General features: G+C 45.2%; 1 protein-coding gene across 12 annotated transcripts in view; it reads right to left on the bottom strand.

The window, feature by feature from the left end:
- Nucleotides 1-25,771, bottom strand: part of XPNPEP3 (X-prolyl aminopeptidase 3) — a 74,652-nt gene that overhangs the window by 25,085 nt on the left and 23,796 nt on the right. For 3 of the 12 annotated variants that reach the window (XM_075009716.1, XM_075009632.1, XM_075009642.1), the window contains 3 exons: nucleotides 21,889-21,974; nucleotides 21,023-21,206; nucleotides 18,631-18,751 (listed from right to left, as the gene is read on the bottom strand). In XM_075009716.1, the coding sequence (XP_074865817.1) occupies nucleotides 18,631-18,751; nucleotides 21,023-21,206; nucleotides 21,889-21,974 (391 nt within the window). The other 9 variants (XR_012647602.1, XM_075009697.1, XM_075009674.1 and 6 more) reach the window with 9 other exon arrangements.

Below are 25,771 nucleotides of genomic sequence, written 5' to 3'. Positions count from 1 at the left end.
CAGGGCAGCAGCACAAGTGTTTGAGCACCCGCCCAGCCCTCAGTTTGGGGCGGGGCAACAGAACAAGGGTTTGACCACAGGCCCAGCATGGGCTGACCCTGTCAAGGAGGGGGTAGGGGGTCACAGGCCCTCCCACTCCACTGCAACCCGGCCCGCGGGGCCGCTCACACACGACCACGGCAGTGGGGATCCAGGCCGCAACACACTGCCATGGGTTCGGGAGCGTCATTCCCCGGGCCACTTCCTACCTCTACCTCCACCGGGGGAAGGCCCCAGTCCGCGGGGTCAGTCTCCTCCAAATCATCCACCTTTGGGGGCTCCAGCCAGTCACTCATGTCGATGTCATTGGGATAGTCTGGCAGCGGTAGCACAGTGGGCCCGAGGCGATCCTGGGCCTGGGGGCTGCAGGGGGCCGCCGGGACCCTGGGGCAGGCTGTTCCTGGGGCCCCATGGTCGCTCACCCTCGCCGATCTGGCCGCATCCGGGGCTTCTTCCAAGGCGGGGGGTCTCCGCTGGCGTGAGGGTCCTGGCAGGTCTGGGAAGTCCGGGTAGTCCCCTGGGGCATCTGGATCCGTGGTTGTTCGGGGCCGCTGGGGGCTTGCTCCTCCGCCCTGGCCGGGCAGCGACAAACCCTCTGACCCTGGCGCCGGGGAGCTCGCGCAGGCGCTTCCTCCCTGTCCAGAGGCCCAGGCTTTAATGGGTCTCGAGCCCTGCCCTTGGCCCTTCTAGCCCTGGGCCCTGCCCTCTGAGGGGCAGGCCACTGGTGTTCTGGCTCTGGGCCCGCCCACCAGGGCCTCTGCGCAGCCTCCTCTGCCTCTGAGTCAGCAGGAGGGCATACTGACTCACTACAGTCCTCCATTCATTTTCCGCACCCAGACCAAAAAGCTGACCCACCCCAGGCTAGTAGAATGATTTCCGCAGCAGCATTCTGAATGGATGTAGGGAAGGGTAGGGCTGCACTTGTCCAGGTCAGAGCGAAGGGAATAGCAGTGATCATGAAGCGAGATGATGAGAGCCTGGGTGAGAGTTTTAGCTGCTTGGATGGTTAGGAAAATGTTTTTCTTAAAGAATCTGCAATATTTAGATATAGTCTGAATGTGAGGACCAAGAGAGAGGTCTGAGTTGAAGATGGTGCAAGTTGACAGCCAGGATGGGAGTACTGTGAGCAAGAAAAGACAACATGGTGTGTGTGGAAGATTATAAGGTTTGTTTTAGCAACACTGAGCTTGAACTGGTACCTAGACATCCAAGAAATGTCAGAGAGACATGCTGAGATTTTAGTTTGGACAGAGGGACACAGGGCTGGAGCTCAGAATAATAGAAAGACAGAAATCTGGGAAGTTAGAATTTTTGCCTGAAAATAATATTTCTGCATCTCCAATACACCAGAAATGAGGAAGGGTCTTGTGACACCCTGGGACGAAGAGACAGTATCCCTAATCACATTTAAGGAACACTTTGTGCCAAGGACTCTAATTCCCAATATGGGTCTCTCCCAATGCTTAGAAGTAATTTTCATGGTCCTCTTAAAGAAATAGAATGTTAATAAGGAGAGTGTTAAAAAAATTCAGTGAAAGTAGTGAAAAAGAACATACTGTACTCTGATACATGAATGGCAATGGGTAATCTGCCACCAATAGGTTGACAAAAAATTGCAGAAGCTACCAAAGTAGTAAGACAAATGCTTCTGCATATTAAAATCAATGAACTCCTACTGATTCCAGAGATCCATGTCTGCTCAGTAACAAGGAAGGATGTTCCAGAATGGTGCGTGGGAGCTACTGAAGCACTGTTTACAGACATGATAATATCTACAACTCCTATGAGCTGGTCTAAACTGCAGCCCTCTCTCCATCCCTCTCCTGTAGAGAGAATGGGAGCTGGAAATCAGAAGAAAGACTATTTTCTGCACTGAGAACAGCAAGAAGTCCTGTGGCACCTTATAGACTAACAGATATTTTGGAGCATAAGCTTTTGTGGGCAAAGACCCACTTCATCAGATGCATGAGTGGGCATCTCACACATCTGACGAAGGGGGTCTTTGCCCATGAAAGCTTATACTCCAAAATATCTGTTAGTCTATAAGGTGCCACAGGACTTCTTGTTGTTCTCAAAGATACAGACTAACACGGCTACCTCTCTGATATTCTCTGCACTGTATTCAGAGGGTACATCTACACTGCTCACTAAGCCTGGGCTCCGACTGAGGTTTGAGCCCAAGCCCTGCTCCTGTCCACACACAATTTAGTCTGATTGGGCCAGCAAGCACTCAGGACTTGGGTTGTAGGAGGGTGTGTCATAGACAGAGTCCTACCATGTGTGATTCAGGTCCATGCCTTGTTTTGTAGTTATTCCTGGGGGAATTTTACACCACTGCACGTGTGCAGAATTCATGTGCCCCCCAGAAAAATTACTTCTGCTGGGGAAGAAAGGCAAAGCCACAAAGGCCATCACACACCTCTCTCCAGCAGTTTGGGCCCGCCATTTCTGGTGCTTTTTGCAGCTACCAGACAGGCGAAGCACGATAGTGCAAGGCAGACCTGGGGATGCTCCAGCTAGCGGCGACTACTTTGCAGTGGGATCAGTTGCTAGTCCAGGCTGGACAGGGGGAGAAAAGGACTTCCTCTTCCCCTGCAAGAAGTGGCTGTGGAAGAGGGAGTGATGAAGTTGGCAGACCAGGGTCGGGGAACCAGATGGTGAGGAAAGGGCTCAGGGAAAAGCAGTAAGGTCCAGGGGGAAACAGACTTTACCTGAAGATCAGAAGGTCCCAGAGTTGTGACATGGAGTAGAGTGTGGGCCCCAGTTCCCTGCCAGCCACTGCCCCCTCCCCCACATGTTTTATGAATGCCTGGTACTATGTGGCAGTGACTGGGAAGACTCCCTGAGACTCCTGGTTAGGTAAAACTAGTGCCCGGGATTGCTGAAGAGAGACTGACACTTCCTGAACCCCCCTGCTGGGAAGGGACAATCAAGGTAAGATCTATGGGTTGACAGTCACATAAACATGGAGCTCGCGGAATCAAAGGGATTGGTAAATGGGCCAGAGACTCTCCAGGGGAGAGCAACGTGTCTGCCCCTGAGGTCTTGAAACTGGCTCATTCTTTTAAAAAGAGAGAGACTGAGAGCAGTTACCTCTGCACAGTTAATAAGTGCCCTGATAGTCTCCTCCCAATATTGACAGGAGTGGAGACATAATCTCTACCACCTTTTGGAACCCTCAAGAGACAGCCCCACCCAAACCGGCTGGCTTCTGTGATCACCACTCTGCATCCACGGCGTCCAATACATTCATAACTCGCCGCATGTGGCAAACAGGACTCTGTGGTGTGGTGATTCCAGCTCTGGAGCCACATGCAGCTCTTAGGGACCATACATGTGGCTCCTCCTAGAGCTGCATGCGGGGAGTGCTGTCTGCCACTTTGTGCATGTGCCAGCTGCTTGGTGGGAGAAGTGCATGGCGGCACAGGCACCTCTGGCAGCCCCTGCAGCCCCAGTGGCTCTGGCCTCTCCAGTGTCCCAGCCGCTTTGGCAGCCCTAGCAGTTCTGACTGTTCCATCAGCCCCAGGGGCTATGGCCATTCTGGCGGCCCTGGTGTTGGCAGCTCCAGCAGCCCTGGTGGCCCCCATGGCTCTGGTGTTCCTGGCACTGATTTAGAAGCGGGAGCCTGGGGGTGCCTAGCTCTGGGGGAGCAGGAGGACATTTATTTAAAGTGGGGGGTCTGCAGGAGCTTGGCTCTGGGGGTGGGCATTTATTTAGAGGGGTTTCGGGGGAGCCTGGCTCTGGGGAAGGCATATATTTAGAGCGGGGGATGGGCTGTGGCAAATATGGAAGGACGACAACCACAGATGTGACAATCCTTGAATTACTATGGGACAACGTTCTTCCACATCAATCAAGCTCCAGCTGAAAGATCCCTTTAAATCAGTGACTCTGACAATCACCAGGCTGGAACAGGGTTTACAAAAATGGAAATTGAAAGGTATTTGTCCAGTGCTTTTGGTGGGCAACAGAGTGGAAAAGCAGCAGGTGAAGAGTTCCAGTTCAGGGAACCAACCTTGTTACACATCATCATAAATCTTAACAGGTCCACTTCCTTCGTGACAGGGCAGCATGGCTGGGCTGGAACCCTTGCGGGTCACTGCTCTCTCCTGGCACTGAGATGCAGCCCTCGAAAGTACAGAGATGGATTGTGATCAGTCTTAGAGAGGTTGCAATGGTGGTCTATGTCTTCACAAAACAAAAAGCAGTCCTGCAGCACCTTAAAGGCTAACAAAATAATTTATTACTATTATTTATTATGGATTCTGAAGTGGATCAGGAGGCTGAGCCTTTAGGACACATTGGAGTCCAATCCAATTCCAGAAAACAGTTCTAGTGCCCAGTTCCACAAAACTCCCTTTTAGTTCATCTTAGACAAAGGAGAACTTTGGGGTTACCCTGTCTCTGTCTCCCTCTCCTTGCCACTCATTTGGTTAGTGCTGTCATTTCTCAGGAGCCCACTTTTCTTTTTCACTGTAGTTTGAGATTCCAAGTAAATTAGTATCTGGCCATCAGACAGTAAACAAGATGTTTAAAAGTCTATCTTTAAATTACAGTTGGTTTGACTGAAATCATGTTTAAAAGATTTGTGCTGATCTTTTCTCTTTCTTCTGGACTAATGAAGTGTTAACTGGTTTTGCATATAATTTTTAAAAAGTTTGCAGAGAACTTTTAAAGCATATTTAGGCCTGGGTAGTGTTATAGGGACTATAAAAGGGGGATAAATTTCTGACTCAAAAATCAATAAATCCACTCCTCCTAGTAGAAAAGAGAGATGTATTCCGTAAGAGTGATTATTTGTACGTGCCAGTTATGGATCATTCCTACATACAAGGTACTGTATAATCAAAGCATTGCACAGGATGAGAAAAGGCCTCTGAATAAAATATAAAACTACACAGGTACTTTCTGTAGCTAAGAAATCTTTGTGTCTCACAAAGACTAATTGATCCTGTATTACAAACATGGGCAAATTTGGAACTATATGTCTTAGAAGGCATCACACAATGCAATAAAATAAAAGCACAAATAAGAGGTTGCTCACGTGGGCAACCAAACGGAGTTTTAAGCACAAACACTATCACCTACTGCTCCAGAGCCACATTTTAAAATATTTCAGTACTAACAATAGTTTTGTTAGTACTGAAATATTTTAAAATGTGGCTCTGGAGCAGTAGATGGCAGTGTTTGTGCTTAAAACTCCTTTTGGTTGCCCACGTGAGCAACCTCATATTTGTGTTGGTGGTGGTGTTCGTACAGTAACAGGCATTGTAATATCAGCTTTTGAATACAACCGATGAAGGCCAAATGGTTCATATTCAGCATCCTAGAAAGTCCGATGTAACCTGTTGCAAGGGTCCTTTGTAGGGACCATCACACGTTAGAGTAATGATTTAAACATCACATTTACCCAAAAGCAGCGACTGGAAACTATATAAAACTCGTATTGAATTTCCAGAAATAATGCATTTAGACAAACCCAGATCAATGAGGCTGAAATTGGTTATTCATTTTTGTTCCCAGGTTCCTATTCAAAAGAACACAACAAAAATAATCTCAGAGGGATTCTGACACTAATCTGAAAATCTGAAGTGGCTCTTACCCACAAAAGCTCATTACCTAATAAATGAAATTGTTAGTTTTTAAGGTTCTACAGGAGTGTTTGCTTGTTTTTTTTTGCAATAAAATAAGTTTAATTTTTCTGAAATGTAATGAAAATTAAATAAGATTGAATATTAGAGCAATATACTTTTTTTAAAGACAGGCTGTTTACAGAACAAAGCAAGATCCCTGTGCTACCTCTGCAAATTGCCCCTTAATTTGAATAAGTAACAAATATGATTATATTTATAAAATCACAGAATCATAGGACAGTAGAGCTGGAAGGGATCTTGAGAGGTCATCAAGTCCAGCCTCCTGCCCTCCTGGCGGGACCAAGCATTGTCCAGAGACTCGAGACTATTCTTGACAAATGCCTATTTAACTTGCTCTTAGATATCTACAGTGATAGAGATTCTACAACCTCCCTAGGCAACTTATTCCAGTGTATAGGCACCATGATAAAATCCTTCTTGGGTCACCCCAAATGATTCATCCCTGTGACCATGTGACTGTTTTGAAACAGCTGGCATATGACACTCCTAAACCCAAAGCTTATGGTGGTATGACAGCCTCTGTCCTGCCTTCCATTTTGCAAATTCTCTTTTGAATAAGAAGCTTAGATTGTGTAAGTATGCACTTAAATACTTACATTCTTATACATGACTAGTAAATTATTTTTAATATTAAGATTACATTCAATGCCATGGGAAAGAACAGAGGACAGATGAAAGATTTTTGGGGGGTAGGGCATTTCACTCAGTGAGTAGTATTTGAAAAGATGCAATGTAATCATTTGAGACAATAAGCAAACCCAAATCTTATTTTCAGTAAACTTATCTCACCATACTGAGAAGTCTCCAGTGAAAATCGCCAAAAGCCAAATCTTTCAGCTTTTCTGGGATCAGACTCAACTACAAACATAGTGCAAAACATGCCTGAGTCACCATGAATGAAATGATGTTCACTCAATTGACTAACTGTTGTACTTGTTTGCTTTGACTCTAGAAATGTAAAATAAGTTGCACTTGTTTAGTAATATAACAGAGTATTAATATTAATTGAAGAATGGTTCCCTTTGTTGTTACTGCTGATTGCTCCTGACGCATTCTGGAGAATTTACATTAGAAGACTCTGCTTTATGCACAATGAAAGTCTCATCAAGGCCTAAAACTCCTGCATAATTTGGGTTGTCTGTCTGTCTGTAAGGAAGTTTATTTGGTCTGTTATCCTGACATAATAACTATTACCTCAAACAAACACAGAGGAGGGGGACCTAGGTACTCAGGTCAGGTCTACACTAGGAGGAAAAAAAAATCAGTTTAAGATATACAACTCCAGCTACGCAATTCTTGTAGCGTCTGTCTTCTGGTGAGTATAAACAAGCCCTTTAGGAAAGGGATGGGTGCAGGAAGGCTAGAAATTCTCAATTCTCTTCCATGTAATTAGAGTGTAACAATATTTAAAACAGACAAAGGAATTGCAGATTTTGCACCTGTCATTGATATGACGCTCACGGATAGCGCAGGAAGTTCCTGTTCAGGTCACTGACCACCATAGACCATTTGCATGAATCACAAGGTTTAACCCCGAGAATCATGACATGCCGTGATCGGGGTCGAAGTCCCTAAGGGGAGCAATTACTTTAATCATTACGATGGGTAAACTAACTACAATGACAACTAACAATGGGGAGAAGCAACAATCAAGGCTGGAGCAGAACTGTTCTGATGCACCATCCCTGCCAGCACTACAGGTGTTGCTAGAGATGCTCCCCTACACGTACTACTAGGGTTAAAACTTTGGGCACCACCACACATAGTGAGCACACACACCTATTGGCTGGTCAGGGAATGTGTGGGACTCTTACTGAATGAGGGAGGTAATCTGGTGACAGATAATGTGGAAAATGCTGATGTAGTCAATGCTTTTCTTGCCTCTGTCTTCACAGACAAGGTCAGCTCCCAGAGCGCTGCACGAGGCAGCAGCACAGAATGGGAAGGAGGTAGGCAGCCCTCAGTGAACAAAGAACAGGTTAAGAACTATTTAGAAAAACTAGACATACACAAATCTATGGGGCTGGATCAAATGAATCTGAGGATACTAAGGACCAGAACCACTGGCGATTATCTTTGAAAGCTCAAGGCAATCAGGAGAGGTCCCAGATGGTTGGAAAAAAGGCAAATGTAGTGCCCATCTTAAAAAAAAGGGGAAGGAGGAGACTCTGAGGAACTACAGACCGGTAAGCCTCACCTCAGTCCCCTGAAAACATAATGGAGGAGAACCTCAAGAAATCCATTTTGAAGCACTTGAAGGAGAGGAAAGTGATCAAGAATTCACCAAGGGCAAGTCATGCCTCACCAGCATGACTGCCTTCTATGATGAGGTAACTGGATCTGTAGATATGGGGAAGACGGATGTAATATACCTTGATTTTAGCAAACTTTTTAATATGGTCTCCCACAGTATCCTTGCTAGCAAGTTAAAGCAGTATGACTTGGATGAATGGACTGCTAGGGGGACAGAAAGCTGGCTAAATAATGGGTGGTGATCAATAGCTCTGTCTGGTTGGCAGCTGGTAATAAGTGAAGTACCCCTAACCGTTAGTTTTGGAGCTGGTTTTGTTCAACAACTTTATTAATGACCTGGATGAGGGGATGGATTGCAGCCTCAGAAAATTTGCAGATGACTAGGGGGAGAGGTTGACATGCTGGTGGAGGGTAGGGATAGGATCCAGGGAGAACATGCTGAGGCTCAACAAGGACAAGTGCGGAGTCCTGCACTCAGGACAAAGGAATCCCAAGCACTGCTACAGGCTGGGAACCAACTGGCTAAGCAGCAGTTCTGCAGAAAACAACCTAGTGATTACAGTGGATGAAAAGGTGGATATGAGCCAACAATGTGCCCTCGTAGCCAAGAAGGCAAACGGGTGCATTAGTAGCAGAATAACCAGCAGATCTATGGAAATTATTATTCACCTTTATTCAGCACTGGTGAGTCCTCATCTGGAGTATTGGGTACGATTCTGAGCCTCCCATTACAGAAAGGATGTGGACACACTGGAGATAGTCTGTCAGAGGGTCACAAAAATGATTAGGGGGTTGGAGCACATAACTTACGAAGACAGACTGAGAAATTTGGGCTCATTTAGTCTACAGAAGAGTGAGGAGGGATTTGATAGCAGCCTTCAACCACCTGAACAGGAGATGTAATATGACAGGGTTCTGGGCACAGCTAAGGGAACCAGCCCAGGGTATATTGCTTACAATGGGGTAACTTACAGCCCAGGCTGGGATCTTCTTCTCAAAAAAGCAAATCAAACCAGCCACAAAAGTACCTCTGCCAGCCCCACAGGCCAGTAGCCACACAAGCAAACTCACAGACTCTCTAGCTCAGGGATTCCCAACCTATGGATCAGGACCCAAATATGGATTGCGATTAGATTTGGTAAGGGTCACCAGCTAAGTGACTCTGAGGCACATGTGGCTCTTAAAGGAGCCATTTACAGTTCCCACCACTGCCACCGCTCACTCCTCTAGCTCCCAGTCCCTGCCCTGCTTTGCCACACTGATATAAAATTCAATTCAATTGATTTATTGGCCGGCAGCTGTTATGTGTGCGTGCGTGGTGGTGCGTGCGTGCGTGCGTGCGTGCGTGCATGGTGGTGGTGGAAGTACCTTTAAAAATCACTTTAACATAATGTTAGTTCACAAACTTTAAAATACCTCAGTGACAATTAAACGTCTTTTGCATAGCTATGCTCACCATGGTCATGCTCATACAGCCATGGGGAAAATAAACCCCTCCTGCTGCTCCCTCCTCTCCTCTGCCAAAAACCCAACACATCTCCCAGATTAAAAAAAAATACAAAGCAATATACATACCAGAACTATAGAAGCTTCAGGCTGTGTCTACACTAGACCCAAACTTCGAAATGGCCATGCAAATGGCCATTTCGAAGTTTACTAATGAAGCGCTGAAATGCATATTCAGCGCCTCATTAGCATGCGGGCGGCAGCGGCACTTCGAAATTGACGTGCCTCGCCACCGCCTGGCTCATCCCAACGGGGCTCCTTTTTGAAAGGACCCCGCCTGCTTCGAAGTCCCCTTATTCCCATGAGCAGAGCAGAGATATTATAATGAATCTTCCAGCTGGAAATAGATGATAAATATGTCAAAGACAAACCTGCCACTGCCATTCCAGCTCCTGCTCGGGAGGCAAGAGGGCAGCCACGTGGGAAGCTGTGGGGTAGTGGGAGGAGGAATGGAGGCCTGAAGAGTCAGTGATGGATGCTGCCATTTCTGGTGATGGCTCAGACTGACTGAGCTGAGAATTCTGGCACTACCTATGCGCAGGTGGTTTCTCTCAGAGTAAGAGTAAGCGGGCTCCCATGCATTATGTCAATAAGAGAATAGTGTAAATAAACAGGTTATACCCAAACATACATAAGTTTCTTTTCAAGTCCTGCAAGGCCCTAGACTCAACTACTGTCAAGCTCATGGCCAAAATCATGTAAATAGTCAGCAGTGGGGTCAACATTGAACCTGACAGCACATCAGGTTAACTCTAGAGAGTCCAGTGTAAATCAGTGATTTAAGTATGAGAATTAAATCAAGGCTGTTACCTGGCTAGTTTGTCAGGAAGAGACAAAAAGATGCCAAGGAAACAAAATATGCCTGTTTTCATAAGCTGAGAGTCTTGAATCTGGTAAACACTGGCCATGGCTCAGAAACCCGCCCAGGAATCCACAGATGTTGAGTTATGGTTCCTCTGTAAGCATGTGCAGCACATCCAAGTTTAGGCTGTAACCCAGCTATCTGTAGAGGTCATAGCTCAGTAGATATGGTAGAGCTAAGTCTTGTACTTAAAGCTGGGATTCAACTATACATCTCCTCTCTAAATTTACCTCACTTACTTGCTGGGATCTACTTGGCTTAGTCAAACTTCTGTCCATAACCCAGCTCACTTTGGGGCTCATCGACTTGCTCGGGAATAGGGTGGTTCATATGGTCACATTTTGTTCATCCAAGATGCAGCAGGCATGCTATACGGCTATAAATCTGAGTCTCTACAGTGTGGTGAGCCTACAGAGCAGATGATTGGCAGTGGTCAAAGTCCCATGAGCTATGGTCCATATGAGCAGTTCCGTGCATAGGGTAACAGGCTCCAACAGAGACTGGATTCTACTTCTGTGCAACCTTCTTGCTTTCTTCATGGCAACTTTCACCTTTTATTAATGTTGTGGAAAGAATCCTTTGTATTGGACAGTCTGTCTGTAAGCACACGTAGTGCGCAGGTTTTATATGCACATTAGTTCACCAAAAGGTGGAATGTTAGGTCTCTGCCAAGAGTCAGCAGCAGTTTGGTTATTGCCTGTAGAGATAACCAACAAGTGTTATATTTATAAAGACTTGGGATTAAGGAAGATCACCAGGAGGTGACCTACCTCAGGGATGTTCTTTTCTGGCAGGTGGTAACAGATGCTTTTCTCCTTGTCTGATCATATGTGCCTTGTCTGCAAACTGACTCTGAGGCCATTTGATAGATTGAAAAAGTCAGAAAGAAAGGAAACCCAAAGGAAGAAACAATCCATGGGGATGAGGTCCTGCTTACGAATAAGGACAAAGTACTGTCCTGATGTACCTACAGACACCAATTAACACCTTGGATCCTCTACCATGGAGGTAGGCTGATAGCAAAGAGATGTCACTGCAGCCTGGCTGTAAAGCTTTGGTGAGCAATAATTTATTAGACAAGCATCTCATTAAGGTTAAGTTTTAGCATGTGTTATAATTGTATATATAATTTTTTCCCAATACTTACACTTGCTTTAAATTTAAAAGAAATACCTATTTTGTCAAACCTATTCCTGATTTCACTATAAAGTAGGTTATCTGTTACGCTTATCTGAGGCGTAAGTGGTAAGCTGGAGCTGTACTTTCTTCGAAAGCAGTAAATCTGTGAATGTCCAGTGGCCGAGGTGTGTGACATTCCATTGGGATGCCCAGAGAGCTCAAGGTTTGGAGAATGCCTTCCACTAACCTGTAGAGAGACAGAGAAGTCTGTGCAGGCTCAGAGGAAAGCACTTGTGCTGCCCTTGGCTGATGGAGTAGGGAAGCTGACACGTGACAGTCAGGATAAGGCTTTCTCATGCGAAGGTCACATGGTACTGAGATGCCTCCCAACTCTGGGTATCCTCAGGAAGTGTCACAAACCCCCTGCACGCACCCCAGGTATCTTTCTTCTGTTTATCATGTATCTAAGATGGTCCAAAAATGGTGTTTTTGTGTCGGCTTACTTCCACTTTCTCTTTGCATAAAACTCTGGCTGGCTTGCTAAAAGCTATTATGAATTCCCAAACAATATCACAATTGAGGTATTGCTGAAAGTTAGATCACTAACTTTGGTAAAATACATTATATAGATGATGTAGGTATTTAAAGAACAAGTATTATAAAGCCAAGTTAATTGGAATTAGATGTCCATAACAAGACACCCATATGAGGCTCTAGGCAACCTAAAACACATCACTGTAATACAATAAAATCCTGGGTTAAAATAAACCCAAATATTTTAAGTGGAAATGAACTGTTACAGTGGCCAACTGCCTTAACTCTCATCCAGAGTGACACTGTGCAAAAATGATCAGATTATGATTAAAGTATTTGAGTGTCCTTGGACATAAGACTGAGACACACACACATACAGTATTTTAATTAATTTTTTACATATATATTCAACACACATTCTTATACTTTAACGTATTTGAATTTCTTCTAAGTTGAACCTTCACCTTTCATCTCCTGGCTTTATAATGTTAGTTTCTGATATAACACCACCCAAGTTGCCTAAGGAAGTTGAGGAATTGCAGTTACGAGAGGTTTTTAAGAACAGGTTAGACAAACACCTGTCAGGAATGGTGTAGTTTTTACCTGGATTTTGGCCTGCGGGCCGTCTGTTGGATACCCCTGGACTAGACGACCTACAGAGGTCCCTTCCAGTCCTATGCTTCTATCATCCCTATCATTTGTTTTATCCACTATATTGATATGTACTCTCAATACCTTGTGTGCAGGGGATTGGACTAGATCAAGGGTGTCCACCCTTTTTTCATTGGAAGCCACATGGCAATTTTTTGTGTGTTCTGGGGTGGGCTGAACACAAAATAGCCCCAAACCCATCCCCCGACTTAAAACCCTTGCAGCCCCAAACTGCCCTCCTACCCCCAGACTTAGCACCCCCCTGCAGCCCCAAATCACCCTCCACCCACAGCCCCCCCACAGCCCCATACTGTCCCCTGCCTGCCCCCAAGTTTAACCCCCCTCGCAGCTCCAAACCACTCTGCCGACAGCCTCATGCCCCAGCCGGGGCTCTGCCCCTGGGGCCGGCGGCAGCTCTGTACCCCAGCTGCCAGGGCTCTGCAGCAGCTGGCTCTGTGGGCTGGATTCTGGCCCACGGGCCACCTGTTGGGTACCCCTGGACTAGATGATCTACTGAGGTCCCTTCCAGTCCTATGCTTCTATGATCCCTATCATTTATTTTATCCAATTTATTGATACATACAATCTTAGTTTCACGAAAATGTAGGTTGTGTCTAGGAATTTATTTTTTTAATTAAAAATGTCATACATGAACATACTGCAAAAGAACTGCAGAGACCTTTACCACAATTAGCATTTATGATCAGAAGATATATAAGATCAAAAAATTATTTAAGGATGATTCTAACTTTTAGGACCAGATTCATTGGCACACTTCGATTGCTTTCTGCCATTCTGGAGCAGCACAAACTAGCCAGAGTGTATTGGCCAGTTAGACCAGGTTATAAGATGCTTTGTGTCACTAGAACACTACAAAGCAGCCAGAGAATACATCTGGCTTCCACTTTCCCCTGCACAAATACACAATTCCCCTTCTCCTGTTCTCCACCCTCTCCTTGCATACACAAACCCCAATCCCTCTACTTCAAACTACAGCTCCAATTTACATCCCCTACATTTTTATCAAAATACATGCTGTAATTCTGGTGAGGATATCTTGTATTTTTCACAGATAAATACAAAATTTCTAATCAGTTGTTCACCCACCATATAGCAGGCTCATCTAGGCTATATTTTGTTAGTTTGCTTAAAAGAAGAGTATCTGAGAGAATACCAAAAGTCACATTAAAGTCCAGATATCACACCTACTGGTTCTCTCTATCCAAGACACATATGGATGTGGCATGACATGATTTGTTCTTGACAAACCTATGTTGATTATTAATAAAGTGATAATTATCTTCTAGGTGCTAATAAATTGATTGTTTAATTATTTTCTCCATTGTCTTTTCAGGTACAAAAATTAAGCTACATGGTCTATGTCTCCCGAGGTTGCACTCATTCCCTGTTTTTATAACTAGGTACTATATTTGCCATTTTCCAGTCCTCTGTAATCTCTCCTATTTTCCACAAGTTCTCAAAGACAATCAATAATGGCCCAGAGATTTCTTCAGACAATTCCTCAAGTATTCGATGATGTATTTAATCAGGCCCTGCAGATCTGTTTATGTCTAAGTAATTTTCAACTTCTTCTTTTCCTACCATAGCCTCAGATCCTACCCCATTTCCTCTGATGTTCACCATGTTGGTCACCCCATCACTGCTAAACCATTTGGGTAAAAAATCCTGGGCTTTATAGATCAAAGTCAACACTTTTTACTGTTTCTGGAAGCCCAACAGAGGGGAGGAAGTAATTAGCAAAGTAACCTGTCCCCAGTTAACATTGGCAAGCAAGCAGATACAACATTGCCTTGCTAATGGCAGATTCCACAGGGTTATGGAAAATAGCTCTATGAAAGCTCAAATTTATTTCTGTTCACAAAATGTACTGTCACACCCCTATGCAACACCACACACATACTGCAAACTCAATTATGTCAGATTTCTGATTTAAGTGATTTTTATCAATCACCGGCCATGTCATGATGCTAGTGAAAGTGCGAGTCTGTACTGTTCTATGACGAGAGCAATTTAAAATGATAACGAATTTTAAAATTCCACGCTCTTGTCTCAGAGGACTAGGAGCCTTTAATAAGTACATTTAAGTTTCACCATTTTTAAAGAAATTATCAGTTATATTTAGGCCTCAGAGCGTGCCCTCTGGTTATTCATACACAGTAACTTAGAAAATGCCTTCAACATTCAGTTTGATAAGAACCAAATTTACTATACTCTGGGACAGTGGCTCTCAACTTCCAGATGACTGTACCCCTTTCAGCAGTCTGATTTGTCTTGCGTACCCCCAGGCTTCACATCTGACTTAAAAACCACTGGCTTACAAATTCAGACATACAAATACAAAATTGTCACAGCCATTCTGTTACTGACAAATAGCAGACTCTAATTTTTACCATATACTTATAAAATAAATCAAGTGGAACATAAATATTGTACTTGCATTTCAGTGTACTGGATATAGAGCAGTATAAACCAGTACATTGTCTCTATGAAATTTATTCTGTACTGACTTTACTAGTGCTTTTTATGTAGCCTGTTGTAAAACGAGGCAAATATCTAGATGAGTTGAACTATTCCCAGAACACCTCTGTATACCCCTAGGAAGGCCCCATAGTTAAGAACCATCATTCTAGGGGCTATACCCTCTTTCATCATTCACAACAATGAGCAACACACAGTCAAAAAAACTAACTGCAGCAACATACAAATGATTGTATATACATATGTACACATACATACATACGTGGATGTGAAGGTGGATGCTGGATTATGGCTCCTAAAGAAATTCCTGAGTTAATTTACAGGTGGTTTATATCTCCTTGAAAAAGGAAGTTCGTACTGGATGCTCTTATATCAGTAGAACTTTATGGTCATATAAATGACTTCCTACAAAATAGTCTTTTTTTCAAAAATAACTTTGTATTTCAAAGTTTTATTTACATGGAGATACAAAATCTTCAACTCTGCAGTTAGTTACACTGGCAAATACAGCTTTACAGGTGAATGTTTTTCACAGCTTGTCATGTAGATTCAAAGTCCACAGTAACTACCTGTAGGTATTGGCTGGCACAGCACCAAAGGCATGTTTGGAGTAACAATGTTGTGTGTAACAGATTTAGAGTACAGACTAAATGATTATCAGCACATTAGCAGCAATATATCTTTGGTGAGCTTTCTTTCTAATAATATATTGTATTTGTCACTGTAATATCTGTGATGTAACAAAATCCTCACAGTCAAAATACAGTAGATTCTTTTAAATAGGATAAGGTGATCTGTAAAACTCACTAGAAATCTCAACTTTTTCCCTCCCTTGTTTTTCTTAAAAAACAGGTCAGATACTTTTGTTGCATTCAGGGGATGAATTTGACTCTTTCAAGGCATGTACCCATCTCCCCTTGAAGAAAATGGGAGATGCAGATGTCCACTAGAGTACACAATTTGGCCCTTAAACAAGTCTTCCAACACCCACCTGAAAGAGGTAAGTAGATTTTGAGGAAAAGGAAAACGAAGTACAGAGATGCATAGAAGGTTTTGCCAAAGGACACACAAAATCAGCTGCAGAGTCAAAAATAGAATTCCGGAGTCTCTGACTGCTAGGCTTATATGTTGTCACTGAGGCTGAGTGGGTGGAGAGAATGAAGAATAGATTAGAAAAGAGAAGCATTGGGGGTTAGGAAGTTATATTTTGGAAGAAAGAAAGACAGAAATCAAGCATACATATAAGGAAAAGAGAGAATGGAATAAACAGTATGCATGAAAACAAGAGAGAAGAATATATCTTAGAAGTGGAAAAAAGAATGTATAAATTAAACAAGGGACAGGCATTATAGTGATTTTTTTTCCACAATGAATTAAATAGAAAGCTAATCGCCAAAATATGATCAATAAATAACCAAACATGGGATATATTTCTATTATAGATACATTTACCACTGTTTGAAGTGGACTGAATGTTGGAAAGCAGTGGAGAATTAAGATTCATCCTCTTCTCTAGAACCTGGAAATTCATTCATCTACCCTTGAAGACAAGGAATCACATTTATACTTGGCTCAGAGAGATCTTCAAAGACCTTTTTCTTTAAAAAAACTAAAAACAAAACTTGGGCGGGACCAAAAGGCAGGAATATTCAAAAAGTTTTCAAAGGGGAGACTCTTGAAACCTCCTACTGGAGGTTTTCTCTTCTTGACATAGTATGTTCTGGGATGCTTATGGGGCACTGGTATGGTATGTACACCTGCCATTCAAGCACTGGATCGGATTTTGATTATCCCAGCCACAGTTGCATACTAATGTACACATACTTGAATGAGAGAGATGGCAGCTCATCAGTGTGGACCAGTACAGTCAAGTTAATCTCAGGTAGAAGAATTTTTTGGGACAGGGGAAGATTGGAGCTGAGCACTGGTGGGGGGTAGATCAGGACGACACTGGATGGCCAGGGACAGGATGGCCAAGTGCACTGAACCCAGTGAGTCTCCTCAGTCAACTACCAAACCCTGCCATATGCCTTCAGAGGACCCCTCCTTCCTATTGCCAATCTTTCTCAGACCTCCTAGAAAGGCAGCCTAACATATTCTTACCCTGAAAAGCTAAAGTGCTTCTGCATCAATACAAACTACCCACAAGCTGACCCCATCAACCAGTCCCCAGCCCCTTTTGTCATTGCTCCACAGAAGCCAAAAACAACCCAGAGGGCCCCTCTCCCAGACAAACTGTTGAAGGTTTTCATTTCAATTAGCATCTGACTGGGCTGGTGTGAAAACGACCACAAAGGTCAAAGCGTGGCACCTGGCCTCAGTGGCTGCACCCTATTCAAGACGATGCAAAGAAAATGGAGACACGGGGCTAATGTCCCTCTGACAAGACCATGCACACAAAAGCAACACTGGGGGAATCCACGTGGCAAGGGATGGGATGCGCCTCCTGCATCCTACATCTTTAAATCAGCACTTAGTATAGACGTTAACTCTGTAAATAAATGGTTTCTCTGCTCTGTAACAGTGATGTCACCTGAGCCATTAACAATCCAATTCCTTGTCCTAACTACAAAGTCCCCACAACAGCAACAACCTCCATCTGAACCACCCCTCAGGTCCCCCTCAACTGCCCTGCACCCTGGTCCATTCACAGAAATACACATCACTGCGCGTGTGAGAGAGCTCATTTCCCGAGGAACCCAAAAAGGGTGTCTAAGACAGAGGAGAGAGATCACAGGTTGCGGCCACAGATCTGCTCCACATGATAGATCTCCTTAGGGCAGTCTGCAGACAGGATCAGGGGCACGTCGTCTGTCACCACAACATCATCCTCGATGCGCACACCAAGGCCACGTAACCTCTCTGGGGCAGCCATGTCATCCTGGGGGATGTAGATGCCTGAGGGAATAAAAGCCCTCAGAAAAGCAGGAGAAGAAGACACCACAGAACAGACCCCTCTTTTCACTGGCTCACACAGGGATGAGGATGTGCACTGAGCAATGCTGGAGGGGCAGCTTCTAGAGAAAGGGGAGGGAAAAGACCACCGCCCCACTGCATACAGACCCCATGTACAGCAATATAAATCCTCAATCTTCCATTTAGTCTTCCTGCATTTCTTGATGTTGGTGCTGCCTACCTGAGAAGTGACACTGACAGTGGTTTGGGCAATAAGGGAGAAGGGCAGAGAAAAGAAAGTCAGCATCAGAGACCAGTTTCTATCTGAGGCCTGCAAGTCCAACTGTAACAATCTGAAGGAAAGTTCCACAGTAGAAAGCTTAGTTTGCAAAGATTAAGGAACACACTTTGAGAGTTCACCCTTGCAATTAGCTATTTCTGGTTATATGCTGGGAGGGAAATAATTCACTTTACTTTTCTAGTACTACTGGTGTTTTTAATTCCTTTGTAAAGCACCTCAAGCACTTTAGTTTGAATGTACAGGGAGCTATGTAAAATTATAGCATTATCATCAATGTGACTTGTTACTGCATCTGGATTGAAAGTGTGCCCTTTTACCTGGCTCAATGGTTATCACCATGCCTGGCTGAAGAGGGAGTGATCGGGACATGTCTGGAGTGTCATGAACATCCATACCCAGGTAGTGGCCCACATGATGTGGGCAATACTTCCGAACAACCTGTCAGGAAGGAAAACGTCATTAATACAGCCACTGAACCTGGCCCTTGATCCACCATCTCAGCAGAGAATCATCAAAATGAATGACTGGAAGAGAACTCCTTAGGTCATTTACAGTCCAGCCCCTCTGCTGAGCAGGAATAAATATTTTCTATTCTAGATGGTGACGTCTACACTAGAGAGTTTTGTCAACAAAACCCGTGGAGGGTCCACATTCACAAGGCACTCGGTTGACAGTATTCTGACACTCCCCATGAAGCACAATGCCTCTGTCAACAGAAAGGTGGTCTGGATGTTCCAGTGGGCCTGCTGTTGACAGAAGTCTGGCTGCAATCTGTCGACAGGAGTTTTGTTGGAAGATATCTCCTGACAGAAATTTCTGTCAAAAGATCACGCTACTGTAGACATGGCCAATCCTCCCTCAGATGCATTTGACTTAACTGTTCTTTAAAAGCTCCAGTCATAGGTTCCACAATCTCCCTGGGCCATTTGCTTAGCTACCCTTACAGTTAGGAAGATTTCTTAATGTCTTAATGTCTAACTTGAATCTCCCTTGCTTCAATTTAAGGCTATCTTGTCCTGTTGTGGGTGGTTAAGGAATAGGATTTATCACCCTCCTCTTTATAACAACCATTTCCGTAACTGAAGACTCTTATCAGGAAGAAGAAAGAGGAAGGGCGGGAGGGACATACAGGAACATGATGGCTTGTGTTTGTCATGGAGACTGGGCTCATCAGTCTCATGCTTAAAGGATCACTGAGGGCTTTCCTCCATTTCACGTTAAATTGTGGGGGAACTGCATGCTCATGAAAATGAATGATCACTGGCTTGAGCCATTTCTACAACAGGCAGCTTACATGTTGTCCTCAATAAAGTTGCTAATTCTCTTCACTCCTGCCCTGCACACACCACATACTTCAGTCTTAGGCACCCCAAACAACGCTGTCAATATTGCTCTGCTCTGACCTTCTGCATTCTTTGGCTATGCCATTCCTGGCCCTCTCATCAACAGAGCCTCCCAATTTGTAGCAAACTGTGCAGAGATGTTTTCACGTGGATAAAAATGTGTCTAAGGAAAAGGCTTACAAAGCTGGACAGGTTTCACTTAATTCTCCTCTACAATGGTTAATTCCCCTCCCCGACTTAAGAATCTTATTCTAAGGCTATGTCTCTAAACTGCAGGGTTTTTCAGAAATATTGTCAAAATAAGTTATTTTTTAAAAGTATTCACACTGCAAGAGCAGTTCGAAACTGAGCGTTCATGCTAGAGAGCCCAATTTCAAAATAAGAGCAATGATGGGATGCCTACCTGGAAGCTAATTAAGTCGTAATTACCCCTGCTCAGTATATACTGAAACTGAAAGGGGGAGTTGGTCGGTGAAAGATGTTGGTTTCGGTGGAGTCATTATTCCAAGTTAAATGTTCTGTTATTCCAGAATAATAAGCTTTGCAGTGTGGACACATGGTTTTTTTTTCCTGGAAAAAAAAGGAGTTCTTCTGCGGGAAAAAAAAAAAAAAAGTGTAGACAAGCCCTAAGAAGGAATAAAAATATCTCATACTACCTCCTGTTCCCCACTCTCTCTCTGGTCTGAAGAAGTGGGTCTCTCCCATGAAAGCTCACCTAATAAACTATTTTGCTAGTCTTTAAAGTGCTACTTGACTGCTTTTTGTTTTGATAGTGTATAGACTAACACGGCTTCCTCTGTTACTATTCTAGAGAACTGGTGCATCTGACCTGGCTGTGCTGCCACCTGCTGAGTAAAACAGGCATTGCCTCCCCTACATTCACATTCTTATAGGACATGTTCCCTGAAGAGCTGTAACAACATGTGATGGCCATATATGCTGAAGTGAGTGCCAAACTCTGGTCTCCAGGGCTTGTGTCTTGATTTGCACACACCAGTTCTGCAAAACACTGGTGTTCCATGAGCAACTCGCAGGTGTGCCGCGAGCATTTGGAAAAATAATTCTAAGTACATATTTTCTGTTACTTAAACCAGATACAACTTTACTACCTTCATTACTATGGTACCTACTTAAATTGCTTCCTTTTTTTTTTTTGCTGTACATATTGCCGTTTAGTTTTTTTTTCATCCAACAGCAATTTTTTGGAAGAAAATTTTCATAGGTGTTCTGCATGAAAAATATTAGTGTTTGGTGTCCTGCGATCCCCAAAAGCGTAAGAAACACTGCCACACACCACAGCCTCTCCTGTGAGGAAATAAGCACCAAATCTGGTTTGGGAATGGTGGGGTAAAAAGAACTAAAGTACCTTGAAGAGGTGGTTCTCTGTGGTGCTTTTCTTTAGGATCCCCAGCTCCTTCAGCTTCTGTCCCATAAGGCTCAGCATGAGACTGTAGATGTTCTCCAAGCTCACGCCTGGAGAGCAGAGGCTCAGGCAGGAGCTCTGGATGTCCAGGACAGCCTGGTACAGCTCTGCTTGGGGAGCAGTGAACCTGAAAGCCAGAAGAAAGCGAGGGAGGTTGTGTCTCAAAGGGGAAGTTCTCAGGTAGTTCTGAGTCAGGCACAGCTCAGTGCTGAAGCAGTGAGAAGAGAACACACCAGCTGCCAATATGAAAGACCACACAAAGTACTACTGAGGTCACCTCCTTCCCTGCTCAGGTTTGGTATCTTTGGTTGGAATCCTTGATCTGAAGCAGGGCAGGACAAAGCTGAAGTTTGAAGTGAAGCACATGAGCAAAGGGACGCTGGCACCAACCCAACCATCACAGAGACACTTTGCTGGAACCTCCCTGAGGCAGCCACTCACAAGTGGACTAAACACCTGTTACCTTTTTTCTCACGCACATGCCCAGAGTCAGCATCTGCACAAGAAAAGGCAAGCCCAACCTCTGTAACCTGGTTACAGGGACTGATACGGAAAGGCTAAGGTATACAGGTACTCACCCTGTTTTTTATGCAATGTGGTTACTCTGAGATACGACAGTGATGGGTGCACTAAAATTACACACACAAATCCATACACAAAGCTTGCATGCATGAAAGCACACACGCACACGCACACACACACGCATACACACACACACACACACACTTATGGCTAATTGCAAATTAGTGTGCCTACACCCACAGTCAACCACATTCCTCATGATCTCTCTCCACCTGTGGGCATCCTACCTGCCATTGATGGGCCAGGTACGAGTGATGTCACTTACGTAGCAGGAAGACTCACATCCACCATCTAGCAAGACCATTTCTCCATCCTGGAGAAGAAGAAGAAATATACCATGACTCAAGCCAGCCAAGATTCCCCTAAGAATGGAGCTTTCTCTTGGAGACAGCTCACTCCTGGAACAAGGAGACACTTTTCTCTAAAGATGCAGTGGAGACTAGACTCCTCTCACAGAGGAGTATTCCAGGGTTCCCTTGTTCAGATAAGCAACTATGGCTGAATTGTTCAGTCAGCTGGCTGGATATTGCCTGAACATTGCCAATACCTAGAAAGCCTGAGCTCCAGTATACTGATGTTAACTCTTTTCTTTGCAAGGGGACATTTCCTTTGAAATTTTTTGCAGCCACTGATATTCAGACAGGTTGTCATCAGTGGTCATTCCTTTAAACCAGTCAGTCTAAAATACAGGTATCACTTTTAACAGGAATTCATGATAATAATCAGGACTAAAAGTGGTTAACAAAATAGATGAGAAAGAATTTGTCCAATGCTTTTTGGTGCACGGGCTCCAGTGTGGAAAAGAGATGGCTGAAGAGCTCTGGCACAGTGAATTCCTCTTATTATAGGCGATCAGGAGACCTACTCTCTCTTTGACAGGGTTGCATTGTTGAGAATGACACCTTAAAACAGTGTTTGTTATCTCCACGGCTCTCGCCTAGGACTTCCCAAAACTGTGAGATGATAGATTCTGACACATGCCAGGCCACAGGAATCCTAGACTTCAGGACACATTTACCTCCAATTCACGTTCCAGTCACTTTTTTTCCCATTCAGCCAAACCAGTGCCTATCAAAGAGCATCATCTGCGTCTCCCAAGCCTACGACCATGTGAAAGCCCGGGATCCAAGTATCGAGAAAGGAAGGAGGGAATGGCAGATAAGTGGACTGCCAACAGCCCAGTCAGTTCTTTAAAACGCTGGGTCAAATTCGATGTTGACTTACACTATCACCCCAGTGATCTTACTAGCATTCAGCAGCACAGCAGCCAGCGAAGACCTTGGGTGTAGTTCTGTGCACTGGTGGAAAAGCCAAGGCAGAATCTTAGATCTTCATGGTGTTTAACTGCTAGCAGTATATGTATGTAAAAATTATGAATATTTATACTGGTAGTTTGTACTCACTGCCAGTTTGATTTCGCATTTCGACTCCATTTTACACATCTTGGGAACAACTAGTTCAGTGTGGGATGATCCCCTACTAGTTCTCTTGGGAATAATAAAATAAACTAACTAAATTCTGGAAAATGTTTTTGCTGAAGATACTCATGACCCTGGCAGAATATCATGAAAATGTCACTAACAATGACACAAGCACTTTAAAAAGGAAGAAGTCAAAGCACCCATGACTCATCTGCAGCATCCCAGTAGGGATTAAGGGCTTGTCTACACTGGTGTTTGAGGTGTTTTTTGTTTTTTTTGTGGTGGAAGAAAAAAGACAGTTACCTGTTCTGTAACTGGTGTTCTTCAAGACGTGTTGCTCATGTCCATTCCAATTTGGGTGTGCACCGAGTGCATGCCATTGCCGGAAGCTTTTTGCCCTAGCCAGTAGCCCTAGGGTCAGTGTGGCGCCCCCTGGAGTGGCGCCCATATATGTGCCACTTGACCCGCCCACACTCCCCCCCCCACCGCTCAGTTCCTTCTTGCCGGCTACTCTGACAGGGGAAGGTGGGAGGGTTTTAGAATGGACATGAGTAACACACCTTGAAGACCAGTTGCAGAACAGGTAACTGTCTTTTCTTCTTCGAGTGATTGCTCATGTGCATTCCAATGTGGGTGAGTGCAAGCCAATGCCTCGGAGGCCGGGTCGGAGCCCTGAAAGGAGTGCAGGACAGCCCTGCCCACTGCAGCGTCTTCCCATGCATGCTGCATAATGCGCTGCCGACGTGTGAATAGAGGACCAAGTGGCCACCCCACAGATGTCCCAGACAGAGACCTCAGCCAAGAACGCCATAGAGGATGCCTGTGCCCTAGTGGAGTGAGCCCTGATTGGGGGAGGGGGAAACCCCGCCAGTTTGTAACACTCACGGATACAGGTCACTATCCAGGAGGAGATCCGCTGAGAGAAGACTGGGTGCCCCTTCATCCTGTCTGCCACTGCAACAAACAACTGCTGCGACTTCCGGAAGGGTTTGGTCCTGCCCATATAGAAGGCCAGTGCCCTCCGGACATCCAAGGTATGTAGACTCTGCTCCCTAGGGGAGGCCTGGGGCTTTGGATAGAACACCGGTAAGGTGATGTCTTGGTTAATGTGGAAGGGGGAGACCACCTTAGGCAGAAATGCCGAGTGGGGTCTCAGCCTGACCTTGCCTTTGTGGAACACCATGTAAAGTGAGTCCACCATCAGGGCCGTGAGCTCTGACACCCTTCTGGCTGAGGTAATGGCCACCAGGAATGCCACCTCGTAGGTAAGGAACAACATAGAACAGGAGGTGAGAGGTTCAAACGGGGGAGCCATCAGCCTAGACAAAACCAAATTAAGGTCCCATGTTGGCAGGGGGACCCGAACCTGCGATTTGACTCTTTTCATTCCCTTCATGAACCTTTTTACCACCAGGTCTGAGAAGATCGAGGACCTCCCAGCCCTTGGGTGAAACGGCAAAATGGCTGCCAAGTGCACTTTTAGGGAGGATAGTGATAGCCCCGTCTGGCTTAGGGCCAGCAAGTAGTCAAGGATACATGGTATTGGGGCCTCTCCCGGGAACACCCCCTTTTGGGTGGCCCATATACTAAACCTCTTCCCTATGGCTACATATGTTACCCTCGTGGAGGGCTTCCTGCTGTTTAAAAACACTTCCCTGACAGGTTGGGAGCAGGCCAGCTCAACCAGTCTCAGCCATGGAGCCTCCATGCTGTGAGATGCAGCGCCTGGAAACTGGGATGCCGCAATCTCCCCTCCTCCTGTGTCAGCAGGTCCGGGCGCAACGGAAGCACCTCTGGACGCAAGCGGACATCTCCAAGAGGGTCGAGTGCCAGTATTGTCGAGCCCAGGCTGTGGCAACCAGGATAACTGATGCTTGGTCTGACTGAATTTTCAACAGCATTTGGTGGATGAGCAGTATCCGTGGGAAGGCGTACAGCAATGGACCCGACCAACGAATGCTGAAGGCATCTGCCCAAGAGCCTGGACTTTGGTTCTGGTAAGAGCAGAACATCCTGCACTTCGCATTGAGATGAGTGGCAAAGAGGTCTACCTGGGGACGTCCCCAGCTCTGGAAAATTGAATTCAGTACTTCGGTGTGTAATGACCACTCGTGGTCCATGAAGGACCTGCTGAGGTGGTCCGCTAGGGAACTGTGATCCCCAGGCATGTAGAATGCCCTCAGGAGACTCTGGTGCTGGCTGCAGAAGTCCCAAAGCGCGAGGGCCTCTAGACACAGGGGTGATGAGAGTGCACCCCCTTGTTTGTTCATATAGAATACTGCCATAGTATTGTCTGTGGTGACTGCAACACACTGCCCCCAGTTTGTTCTGAAACACTTTGCACACCAGCTGAACTGCTCTGAGCTCCCCCACATTTATGCGGAGATGAGCGTCAGTATTGCTCCACAGGGCCTGCATCTGGCAGTCCCCCAGGTGTGCCCCCCAGCCGAGGTCTGAGGCATCTGTGACCAGGGAGAGGGAGGGTTGCAGGGGACTGAAGGGCACTCCTATGCAGACCGACCCGGCTTCTAGCCACCAGTGTAATGCCATGAACACTCTTGGGGGGACTGTGATTAACTTGTCTATGCTGTCCCTGACAGGTCTGTATACTGAGATGAGCCATAACTGGAAGGGGCGCGTCCACAGCCTGGCATGCTGGACTATGAACGTGCGTGCTGCCATGTGACCC

The sequence above is a fragment of the Carettochelys insculpta genome, chromosome 1 (assembly GCF_033958435.1).
Source record: "Carettochelys insculpta isolate YL-2023 chromosome 1, ASM3395843v1, whole genome shotgun sequence".
Classification (NCBI taxonomy): domain Eukaryota; kingdom Metazoa; phylum Chordata; order Testudines; family Carettochelyidae; genus Carettochelys; species Carettochelys insculpta.
Note: the sequence above shows the minus strand (reverse complement) of the source record. Positions and strands in the feature narration are given on the sequence as shown.